The 12,291-nt window shown below is 41.4% G+C and overlaps 1 protein-coding gene across 2 annotated transcripts in view; it reads right to left on the reverse strand.

Annotated features, from left to right (window-relative positions):
- Positions 1 to 1,265: 1,265 nt before the first annotated feature.
- Positions 1,266 to 12,291, reverse strand: part of ANO6 (anoctamin 6) — a 77,929-nt gene continuing 66,903 nt past the window's right edge. The window contains exons 17-20 of one of the 2 annotated variants that reach the window (XM_057425432.1): positions 11,320 to 11,525; positions 4,881 to 5,077; positions 4,312 to 4,417; positions 1,266 to 3,388 (exon numbers count right to left, since the gene is read on the reverse strand). In XM_057425432.1, the coding sequence (XP_057281415.1) occupies positions 3,182 to 3,388; positions 4,312 to 4,417; positions 4,881 to 5,077; positions 11,320 to 11,525 (716 nt within the window). In that variant the 3' untranslated portion in view covers positions 1,266 to 3,181. The remainder of the gene's footprint in view (positions 3,389 to 4,311; positions 4,418 to 4,880; positions 5,078 to 11,319; positions 11,526 to 12,291) is intronic. The other variant, XR_008974393.1, reaches the window with a different exon arrangement.

Genomic DNA, 12,291 nt, shown 5'->3' on the forward strand with positions numbered 1-12,291 from the left:
CATCTTCTTTTTTGTCTTCAGCTGGTACCTACACAAAGTTTTCTGGGCATTATAATAAGTAAGCTTCAGTCCTTCAATGTCAGAAATGCAAGTGGTTCTCTGGAACCTATGTGAGTTTCCTTCATCTTTCCCTGATTTTGAACCAAGCTTTCCTCTCACATTCTTCCATGTAATCATGCAAAGTCTTGCTGAGTGAAAGTCTGTGTACCATGGCTGCTGAAAGGCCGCCCTCTTGTGCTACCTCTTCTGGTTTAAATGTTGCCAGAGAAGCAAGGAGGGGATTCAGCAGAACTGCTACCTCAGACCTCCAGAGGTCTTCCAGACTTCCTTGGCTGTTTAGGAGCCTGGTTGATAGAGCCCCTCGGGAGGAGGCCTGAAGGGCACAGGAGTCCAGGAAGGCTGGACATTCTGCAAGAGGGAAATCTTCAAGGCACAGGAGCAGCCCATCCCCATGTGCTGAGAGGTGGGCTGGCAGGGATGAAGACTGGCCTGGCTGAACAGAGAGCTTTGGCTGGAACTCAGGACAAAAAGGAGTTTATGACTTTTGGAAGGAGGTGCAGACTGATCAGGAGGTCTACAAGGATGTCTTCAGGGCGGAACGGAGGATCTGGGGACCTTAGTGCTGGAGGAGGTTACGGGGCAGATCATCTTGAGTGCCATCACGCAGCATGTACAAGACACCCAGGTGATCAGGCCCAGTCAGCATGGGTTTATGAATGGCAGGTCCTGCTTGACTAACATTATCTCCTTCTATGACAAGGTGACCCACATACCTAGATTTCAGTAAAGACTTTGACACCATTTCCCACAGCATTCTCCTGGAGAAACTGGCTGCTCATAGCTTGGACAGGTGTACTCTGCTGGGTAAAAAAGTGGCTGGATGGCAGGGTCCAAAGAGTGGTGGTGAATGGAGTTAAATCCTGTTGATGGTGGGAAGCGTATTGTGCAACAGCTGGCTGAATATGAGCCAGCAGTGTGCCCAGGTGGCCAGGAAAGCCAGTAACATCTTGGCTTGTATCAGAAATAGCATGGGAAGCAGGACTAGAGAAGTGATTCTCCCCCTGTACTCAGCACTGATGAGGCTGCACTTCAGTTTTGGGTCCCTCAGTACCAGAGAGCTATTGAGGTGCTGGAGAGTGTCCAAAGAAGAGCAAGGAAGCTGGTGAAGGGTCTAGAGCAAAAGTCTTATGAGGAGCAGCTGAAGGAATTGGGGTTTTTCAGCCTGAAGAAAAGGATGCTCAAGGGAGACCTTGTCCTTGGCTACAACTACCTGACAGGAAGTTGTGCTAAGGTGGGTGTTGGTCTCTTCTTCCAAGTCACAAGTGATGGGACAAGAGGAAACAGCCTCAAATTGCACCACGGGAGGTTTAGATTGGATATTAGAAAAATTTCTTCACTGAAAGGGTTGTCAATCACTGGAACAGGCTGCTCAGGGAAATGCCCGAGTCACCATCCCTGGAGGTTATTTAAAAGACCTGTGTATGTGGTGCTTAGGGACATGGTGTAGTGGTGGACTTGGCAGTGCTAGTTACTGGTTGGAACTGATGATCTTAAAGTTCTTTTCCAATCTAAATTATTCTGATTCAAAGGATATGCTTGAGGTACACAGCAGTCAGTATCTGGAAGTTCTGCTACAAAATTCAGATGTATGATTCCTTCTCATTATTAATGGAACAAAAATGCTTATAAATGCTACTTAGTTTCTGCAAATGAAATTCTTAACATATAAAAAGCTATATGAATAATCTGACTAAAAGTTCTGCGTATCTATTACATTTAAGAAGAGTACAAAATTACAAATGCAATAGCAATCACCTGGTTTACAGAGTACGGGCATAGTTTTGCTTTTTTAACAAGATTCTGATTTTCACGATTTCAGAAATTGGTCCACTAAAGCTGTTAAAAGAGAAAGCAAATGATAACCTGGAATATCACTGGCGCAGACACAAAGCAGAGCTCTCTATATATGCCTAATCTATAATTCCCTATCCTCCCAGTTTGCAACTGGAGCCAAAATAGCCAAGCAGATCTGCAGCCTAATTTGAAGATGATTGATGGCTCTAACACTTGCATCCACACCTCTAACATCCTTCCTCGTTATTTAAAGCTTCATAACGTGGTTAAGGCATATTAAATGGTTCATTCCAATCTTGAGTTCCAATAGATTCATGGTCTTGTCAGAATTCACTTTATCATGCAATGTTGTACCCCAACAAGTCCAGCTGCACATTCTTCCCGTGTCAAAATCTCAAGGAAAGGCACAGTGTGGGAGAAACACAAAAGACAGCCCTCCACAAATATTGATTTACTACGTGAAAAGACTTTTAACACTCATTACTGTTAGGAGCTTAACACCCATTACTGTTACAAGTAGGAGACCTTCAAGGCTGTGGTCATTGAGAGCAGAATGGGCAAGTGAACTAATGAAAGTACATTGACTAAGGAAAGATAAAACGCCTGAGTTTTCTACTCACTTGGAGTGCTGTAAAGTCAGTTTGTGTGCATTGATTTTAAAGGCAATTCTCCTGTTTACAGACAGATTGATGAACAGGATGGGCTTACAGTCCTGCTGCTTCTTGTGATCCAAGTCCATGATTAATTGAAATATCTTGTTATCCATTTAAGTCTCAGTATGCATAGCTAATTCAGTGTAGCACACAACAGCGCTTAGTATGTCACTTTCAATGGCTTAACAACATGATTTTGAGTTGTAATTTCCTTCTTTTTCCTTCATATTTTGTCTTTTTCTCTTCATTTTATAGTTGGGGTCTGCATTAGCAAGCAATCAACTCTTTCAAAAGGCATGATGTTATTCTTACAACAAATCTTTCTTGCTCTTAAGGTTTTATTCAAGTCAAAAGGAGAGATCTAATAGCTCTTGCCTAAAGTGGAAAGCACTGTATGTATTTCAGAATTAATGTTCATCGTCGTGAGATGATAGACAATTTTTATCTTCACATGTTAAAAAAGTATGTCCTACTAAAGCTGTTTAAAAAATTGGTAACTCTTCTCTGAGTCGCAGTGGTTGCTTTTGTCCAAGGGCAAGAGGTAAATGAGCAGGTAACAGCTGCAAGAATCAATGCTTAGTAAAGGGAATTAATCCAAAGTGTTTGGTTAGTGATTGGTAATACTTGGACAGGTATTAGTTGGCTAAATACTGTTATTCCATATAAAAAAGTACTTAGTCAGCTTTAGGTCGGAAAGTGCTGTCAACTCCTTGGATAATTTTGTCGGCTATTTTGCCCATGGTTTTCTTCACAATTTTGAGATCGTTCTCATGCAAGAGTTTCTGTGTTAGGTACTTCTCTCGTTTGACCTGGCTCTTGGTCTTTTGTGATACATCCGGAATTAAGTATGAAATAATGAACTTCACAAAGTATATGACATGCTGGGAAAGGTGAAAATGAAAAAACGTCAGTCAGGCTGAACAGGACACTATTATTATTATTATTATTATGAAGAATAAAACGTCACATTATCTCTTAAGACTCTAAGCTGGTTCTGTTTTATTTTCATCATACTGAAACAGTGTCTTAAAAAGCAGATACGACTAATGAATAGAATAATTGTCTGATAAACAAGAATTTCTGATTTTCTAATCCTGATTTTAACAAAGACTTCTCTGCCTGCTTTGGGGGAACCGTGGGTACCCAGTGCTTCTCCCCTCCATGATGATACTGGTTACAATTTCTTTTCAATTTGTTTTAGGCTTGTTCAAATGATTCTGGACAATGGACTTTTCTCTGCCACAAGAATTCTGATCTAACCAGTTGCATGTTTCTGATGATGTTGATAGTCCCTAGATCAGGCCCTATATTCCCCTCCCTTCATCTTGGACTGACTCCCATCTTTCATAAACCCAGATGTAGCTCCAGAGGAATGAGCAATTACTTTTTGATGCTCACTTGGAGACTCACCTCTTGCACTGACCATCTTTATCAGTTTCACTCTGCTAGTGAATATGTATTATGTAGATGCATTCATGAGGCTGTGCACAAACTTGTCTAAGTATATGTGAAAATATTTTTGGTGTAACTGCCCCTTCTATTTCTGATGCTAAAAATAATTTAACAATTCTTGAGAAAAGAACCTGCAAACATGTGGGGCAATCCTCAGCTGAGCTAATGACTTCACAGACCTCTTTTTCTAATGGTGCTACACTTAATTTACATCTCCCAAGCTCTTGCCCATGTTAGTACTTATCACCAGCTCTGATAGCTGTGCCTGGACAGAATGTCTTTGAAGGATTTTCTGCATGGAGGGAAGAGAAGTTCGGGTAAGTAAGTAATGCTCAAAATCTCATACTCTCACCTCCATGACAATGACGAATGCCAGCTTGGCTGCAATGACATGCCAGTAGTATATGTTATGCTCATACTGGTGCTGATGACCAGGAGGGTAGCGGAGATCCCGGTATCTGAAAGCAATGCAGGAATGTCAGGAACTATTTTCAGGAATCACTGCAGTAAGGCACTGTGGCCAGAGGATGGAGCAAGACATGTCCCTGCTTAACGCATCCAGGAACAGTTGCACGTTAACTACAGTAATGGGTAAAATCCTATCTGCAGAGTAAGTTATATTTGGCTGAAACATCTTTTTTTTGCCACTATATTAAGAAATCATTAGAAAATTTTTAAAGTGCCCTTTTTATTTTTTTTAAGACTATCAATTATGAGAAAGCCAAAATAAAAGTCAGAATCTTCTGAGTAGCACAAACTTACGGGTGAATACTTTCAGTCAGTTCTTCCATTCAGAATATGCTGGCTTTTACTGTGTTTTAACATTTCTCACCAGATATCGTTAACTGAACTAGATGATTTAGATATTAAACAATTATATTTATTTTTGTTATTGGAAAAGAATGGTTATTTGACACTTGCCTGCATGTTTGGTTTACAAACCATGGGGAAAATGGCTTGCTTGCATTCTTGAAGTCTGATATATTGAAGACAGAAAGCGTACTGTTTATATACCCTTTCATAGTGTGACTGCTGTGACTTCCATAAGGAGGGACTGAAAAGGACCAGTAATAAACCAGGCGAGGAATCATATCAGACGTAAAAGCAATGATCATAGCCTGCATTTCAGAAAAAAAAGAAGACAAAAAAGCAGAGCAGTGTTTAAGAAATAAGCCTTAATAGAAAATACGTACTTTTCCAGTTAGTGGTTCCCTCCGTAAATGAGCACATAGTTACTCATGGGCATAAAACACTCTGTTTCTGGAATGTGCACTCTGTACAGATTTTAGATTACGCTAGCTCTGCTGGATGCCTTAGAAAAGTTACACTGCAATCCATTTTTTCCTCATGAGCATGCAGTGGAGGTCAGCAGCCAAACTCACCTTAAACTACTCCAAGGTAACCTCCAGCAAACATGCTTACTATCAGATGTGCTTGTGAGATGCTTAAAGAAATCCTGCCTGATGAAACTCGTGGAAACAAAGGAAGAGTCCTTCAGTAATATAAAATCAGTTTCACCAGGAACCCTGAGGTCTGCGTGAAGGAATTAAATAAATTATATACATAGCTGAACCATCTTTGACCCTAGTAACATTCCACTCTTTCTGACGTGCTAGCCAGCCCAATTCATCTTGGCAGTTGTTGCCTCATAAGTTTCAATGTCACTACATGTGGAAAGTGTTGTTGATGCCAAGCTAATTTTTTCTCCAGTGGCAGCTGCATAGTGCTGTTTTATATATGACGTGACCATTTGTTTTTATCTTGTTCCCAGGAGAGTCCCTGTCCTACTCAGCCTGCTGGTCACAAACTGGGTAGGAAATTGGATCCGTGGGTTTGTTTGGAAGCCTTTTCTAAACGCATGAACTTCCCAAAACATCCTATTCTGGAGGACAGGTTAATTATGTTTAATCCAATCTCCTCCTCCGCTACTGCAAATTCAAAAGGTTTCCCTGTGAGAAAGACTTTCCACTGGCAAGATCTGCAGCTGAGTGCCTAGCAAGAGGCTGCCCAGCCAACTCATATCAACATCTGGGTGCCCAGCACCTAGGGAGGAGTGTGAAGCTGCACTCCAGGGCTGAAAGAGAAGCCTTTAGCCCATTAAAATGTCAAAAAACATCTAACAACATGAATGGGAAGAACCAGGGCAAAGACATGGGGGGGGGTGAGGCTTAGGTAGAGATGCCTAAAAGGTGCAGAAAAAAGCCATTGGAAGGGCATGAGACAGAGGAAGGGAATAAGTTAAGTGATAATAGTAGCATAAGAGCTGGTTAATGTCTGTCAAAGGGCTAGTATCAGCACAACACAAGAGACAACAAGGGGAAGACACAGGGAAAGGAAAGGGCAGGGAGTTGAAAAAGGTGCAAGATCCACCCAACCTCAGGTAGCACCACTGCCAAGTGATGAATGCTATCCTAATATCTTGCCTTTTGAATTAGCTTACTTTGCAGCACCTGAGAAGCTAAACTCTTGTTAAGATAAAAGTTGCAGAAACAATACTTTAAGACCATGGTCATCAAAGTGGTCAAAAAGTGTGGGTTAGATGAGTGGACAGTGAGGTGGGGCCAGACTCTTTTCAGTGGTGCCCAGGGTAAGGGGCAATAGGAACAACCTGGAGAACAGGAGATTGCACCTGAGTACGAGGAAAACCTTCTTCATGTTCTTCTTTACATTGAGGGTGGCAGAGCACTGGAACAGGCTGCCCAGGGAGGCTGTGGAGCCTCCTTCTCCAGGGACATTCAGAACCCACCTGGACACATTCCTGTGTAACCTGCTCTAGGTGGCCCTGCCTTGGCAGAGGGGTTGGACTGGATGATCCCCAGAGGTCCATTCCAACACCAACCATTCTGTGATTCTGTCCAAGCTCTACATCTGGTTCTCCAGAAAATTGTTATAATTGAGTTCAGTGGAGAAGAAGTTAATTTGGCTGATGAGAGAAAAAAAGAGAGGTGTCCTAAGACTAAAATAAACTCATTTAAAATTCTCAAGGGTAAGAGGTTTTTCTGTGCTTTACTCGAGCTTAAATCAAATGTAGTTGGCATGTACTCTCAAAAACTGTTTTTAAGTTTTAAAACTGTTTTTAACTGTTTTTACATGCCACTGTGAAGTGAAAATTATGTGTTGTTTATATTTACATGGAGAGTAGGTGTTTTTGGCTGACAAGAAATACATATTACTGTGTCTTGCAGTTGCAGGGAGACGACCTCACACCTAAATTACTCTGTTTTTAACTGAAGTACAAGCATAAAAAGTTTTATTTAAACATAATTTCTTTCTGTTCATTAGCTCATCCAGTCAGACCATAAATGAACTAGTAGCAAATGAACAGTAAGGCAAAAAAGAATCCCTTCTCTTTTTGGATCAAATAAGTTTGATGATGCTGCTTTGTATCATTTAGAAAGATGCTGAAATATGGTATTTACACAACTTAATATTTGCTCTTACTGTTTTTTTTTTTGCAGGGCCCTAGGTCTCTCATCATCTTAAATCTGAACCCTGTCTCACTCTCCTCCCTCTCCCAGAACGATCTCCAGATGTGCTCCAGAGAGCTGCAAGGACAGAAATATGAAAGCTAATCCTACAGCGTCCTCTCAAAGGAAAAGAATTTTTCCTCCTGAATTATGGGCTGCATTTCAGAGTATTGCATTGGAGAGCTACAAACAAATAGCACATTCTCTACTTCCCAAGCGTTACTGCACACAGTTTTCCATTTATACCGTAACTAATTAAAATCAGTCTTCAAATCAACAACAGATGCTTTGGTATCATGCAATACCAAGTCCGGTGACTGAGCAGCAAGTCTCAAAACTGATAGTTTTGTGCAAAAGTTGCTTGCACGTCACGAGTGGGTGTTGGAAAGGTAATGTATGGGGGGAAAAATGATACGCTACCTGAATTCTAATCAGCTATAACAAGTTACATTGAAAAGAAGAAACACTTTCTGTGAAGGAAAAATCAAGGCAGGGGTGGTAAAGACTGATGAACTATAGTAGATATTAGATGTCAAACAAGAAAAAAGCATACATAAAAGAATAAAACCGCTTCCAGCATTTGCTGTATAGCCCATACTTCACCAGCAAGAAATACAGATCTTTTTGAGGTCCTTACAACTCCTGCAGCAGGGTCTTTTGAACGTGACAGTCACTGGTGCTGTGCCCCTTGCACGCCAACAGCCCACTGAAGCCAGTGGCACATGCACTGCATTCACACTGACATTGGCTATACCTAGCATCTGACATCTCCAAAAAGGGTGAATCTGAAAGAAATGTGCCTGCAGTTGAGTCATGTGAACACTGGGGCTGAGTGCCTGTCAAGGACAGAGAGTAAAACCAAGCTGTAAATACACTTTCGCACATCGAGGACTCCATGTTTTTAGTGATGCCTTGAGGGTGTAGCATGTAAGGAGGAATCTGGAGAGAAAAAAGTTGCAAAGCTCAGATTAGCCTCAGGTGGGCCATGACTGGGTAGTGATAAACACCTACTGCTGGGTCATTCGTCTGCAGAAAGCAGGGCATGAGTACATTCCTGACAGAAGCCTAGGCATGTCTGAGTGTAGGCATGTCTGAGTCACTGTGAGGTCACCAAAGCCCCTTTAACATTATCCTGAGTATCACAAAGACAATGTCTAAGGTACTTATAACAATATGTTAAAGTAATTTTAAGACCTCATAGCAGCCTTCCAGTATCTGAAGGGGACCTATAGGGATGCTGGGGAGGGACTCTTCATTAGGGACTGTAGTGACAGGACAAGGGGTAACGGGTTCAAACTGAAACGGGAAGTTTAGATTGGATATAAGGATGAAATTCTTTCCTGTTAGGGTGGTGAGGCACTGGAATGGGTTGCCCAGGGAGGTTGTGAATGCTCCATCCCTGGCAGTGTTCAAGACCAGGCTGGACGAGGCCTTGGGTGATATGGTTTAGTGTGAGGTGTCCCTGCCCATGGCAGGGGGGTGGAACTAGATGATCTTAAGATCCTTTCCAACCCTAACTATTCTATGATTCTATGATTCTATGTATATGCAGCTTATTTCATAGTGGTATTACAACATCCAGCTGGATTGTTTAGGAAAGACATCTAAATTATCCAATGGCACAACATACTTGCTTTTTCTTCCAGGGCACCAGGAACTTTTTTTGCCTTTTATTTTGCAAGTTTTCTAGCTGCACAGTTCAAACTAGGTTATTGATGCACCAATATTGCCTCTACTTCTAGCTATGGTAGAGGAAGCTGTGCTGCATCTGTGAATTTGCATGGGAATCTGCTGGGATTTGCATCGTTTGCTAGGAGAGTTATCATTAACAATTTTTTTTGCACAAGCAGTAAACCAAAAGAGCCCCAAAGAATCCCTGGCTCCACCTGAAGTTTCTGATGATCTGAACACGTGTTACCAAAGTTGCAATGTTAAAAAATTATTTTATATCATTTTAACACCGGATTTACTACCAGGCCCTGGATGTTCACATGTCTGTGGAACAGCTGGATTTATGTTCGACTTGCCTCTGCAGAGCAGTGTGAAACTGATGGAGCATATGCTCCAGGTTGTTGTGGGCTCCCAGATTCTCTTGTAAATTTTTCATCCTCAAGTTCTGTTTTTTTCTTCTGACATTTCTCTGTGCTTAATTCTCTGCCTTTATGCCCTCCCAAGTCTCCTCTCTACATCCTAGCTATGTTTGCTGTACCTCTTGAATTGCTACAGGGCAAAATAAAGTTCTGCGCATGAGTAATGGCTATTCTGGTAGACCTTCAAATACCTGAAAGTACATCTGGTAGCTGAGGCTGACAGAAAATTTTCCTAATCACTGACATCCACCCTGGACTCCTGTTTCTATATGGCAGCACCCCCATCCCCCAGAATAATGAAAACCAACTACTGAGAAGATGATAACCCAATAGACAGTCAGGTCATGGAAGCTCATCTGTCCATTCTTCAAATGTAGCCTCATCTTTCCAGGGGTAAAACAAACTTTTTAAAATGAAGAAGGGGAAGTGAGAGGAATGTGTAGGGACACTCATCTGGGTGTGGGAAAAAGGAGGTGCACATATTTATCCCTATATGACCTCCATAAGGCAGAACCCTTGGGATTGAGACACCGCACTAGCCAAGAACCTACTGACCATAGAAGGTGCCCGAGATACAGGAATACAAGTTCATGCCCTTACTGAAATTTGAATTACTCTTTTACTTGAAATAAGTTCCCTAATTGAGTTAATATCTACAGTAGAGTGCTCAGCTCCATCTTCCTTCCCAAAGACCACCATTCTCCAAACAGGGTGAACTTCCTGTGAAAACCTGGGATAAGATGAACGTTTGTCTTCAGACTCAACTACTTTCTCCAAAAGCTCCTACTGACTACAGTAAGGTATGTTACTGCAAGGACGAGGACCTGGAGGAAGTGACAATCTAAGTGTGTGAGAAGGAATCCCTAATCTCATCGTTAACAGTAGAAAACGGTGATCTTGTTGAAAAAGGCTATTAACCATTGCCAGTCTGTGGTGTTACTGTCCCTGCAGGGGTAACCAGTGGTCACTGCTCTTTTAGAATGGCCAGCAGTGAGAATCTTTTGAAAGACAGTATGTATTAGCTACTGCTTATGAATAAGCAATCAAATAATGCACAGTGGTAAAATCCTATGGATTATTTTTCTCTCCACAATGAAGGCTATGTATAAGATCTTGGTAAATTCAAGGTATGGGAAATTTGAAAGGTCTGAATGTCATTGTTAGACATAAAAACTAAATTCTAAATATTTTAAATAAACTTTTAAAACTAATTTTAAATCCAACTGAAAAACATTAGTTTTCAAACTCTCATCATTCTGACCTGAAAATGTTAGTGCTGCAATTTTGAGCCCACATTGTATATTTAAGTATACAAGAAAGAAGCTGAATTTCTGTTTTAAGAGCAAAATTACTTAAAGCCAAATTCAAATATGAAGGCATTGACCATGAGAATTGTAACAATTAGAAAAAACAATCAATTATAACTTAGCTAAACTTCAACCTGTTTTTTTCTCAAACCTCATGCACTTAGCAGTAGTCCAAAAAGATCTTCACAGTACGCACTACAATTTTAGGAAAGATGGGCTACAGTCTTCATATGTAACAGATTTTTCTGAAGACTTTAGCGACTCTAAATAAAATTTCTTTTATTTAGATATAATATTATAGACAGTATTCACATTTTGTTACCAAAACATCTGGAAAGTCACTATTTCACAGGGGCTGAAGTCTTAAGACACTGATGCTCATAATTCATTTAGGATCATTTAAGAGCTACATTGCCACATGTGGCATTCCCACATTTGGGTGTAACACCTGCAGTGAAGACATTTTGCCTTTTGCAATTGTTGGTACCGTACTTACATTGGTGACCACAGCTAGAATGGCTATGCCTTGCATGATAGGCTGCCAGGCACCGATGTCTTGTGCCTTCTGTGGAACCATGCGCCTGAACTGGGTTGTCAACTTCCACGCATCCAACCGGATTTCCAACATGTTGTTAATAAGGGCCAGAAGAGGAGCCAGGGGGAACGATGCCACAAACAGAGTGACAAAGCCAAACTGTATAACTGTCAAAGGGAGAGGTTACATACATCAATGAGGCTTTCACTTGGTGGAGATAAGCATGTATGACCATGTATGTATACATGTGGGAGAGAGAGATACAATAAGGAGTAGCTTGGTTCCTAGTGAATCCTCTGTATGACAATATAAAGGCACAACAATACTGAAAAACCTGCTAGGTGAAGGGGACAGGAAATCGTTTCGAGTCACAACACATCAAGAGGAACTATTCTGGGTATTTAAAAATCCGTTTCTTTCTTATGTCTTCATCACAAAGACCTGGAAATCTAATGACTGTCTCAGTGCTATGCTGGAAAGCCTGAACTAACAATCATCTTATTGGTGTCCAGGTTCTGCAACAAACATGCTGGCAGTGCTGTCACAGAGGAGATGGTGGCAAAAAACCAGAGATCTGCCAGCTCCCAGGAAACCAGTGACAAGTCCTGGTGACTGCAGACCCCAAGCAGAGCAGTGTGACACACAGCTCTGCATACAACACCCGAACATGGCAGTGATCTGCCTTCTGAATGCATTTCTCAGAGGATGGGGCAAACAAGCGGCAATATTCCTCCTTGTACAACCATGTGCTGTTTCCTAATTGTAAATTGGGTTAAGGCTTAGCTGTTTAATAAAAACGTGAAAAACTACCTGTAATGGACCACCAAAATTTATCTGGGAAAACATTCATGTTTCCTCTGCCTATGCATGAGGCATTTCTTCCTGCCCATGGCAGGGGGGTTGGAACTAGATGACCTTAAGGTCCTTTCCAAC

Source organism: Pezoporus wallicus, unplaced genomic scaffold, assembly GCF_028554395.1.
Source record: "Pezoporus wallicus isolate ANWC-B61680 ecotype Strahan unplaced genomic scaffold, APGP_CSIRO_Pwel_v1 contig_4722, whole genome shotgun sequence".
Taxonomy (NCBI): Eukaryota; Metazoa; Chordata; class Aves; order Psittaciformes; family Psittacidae; genus Pezoporus; species Pezoporus wallicus.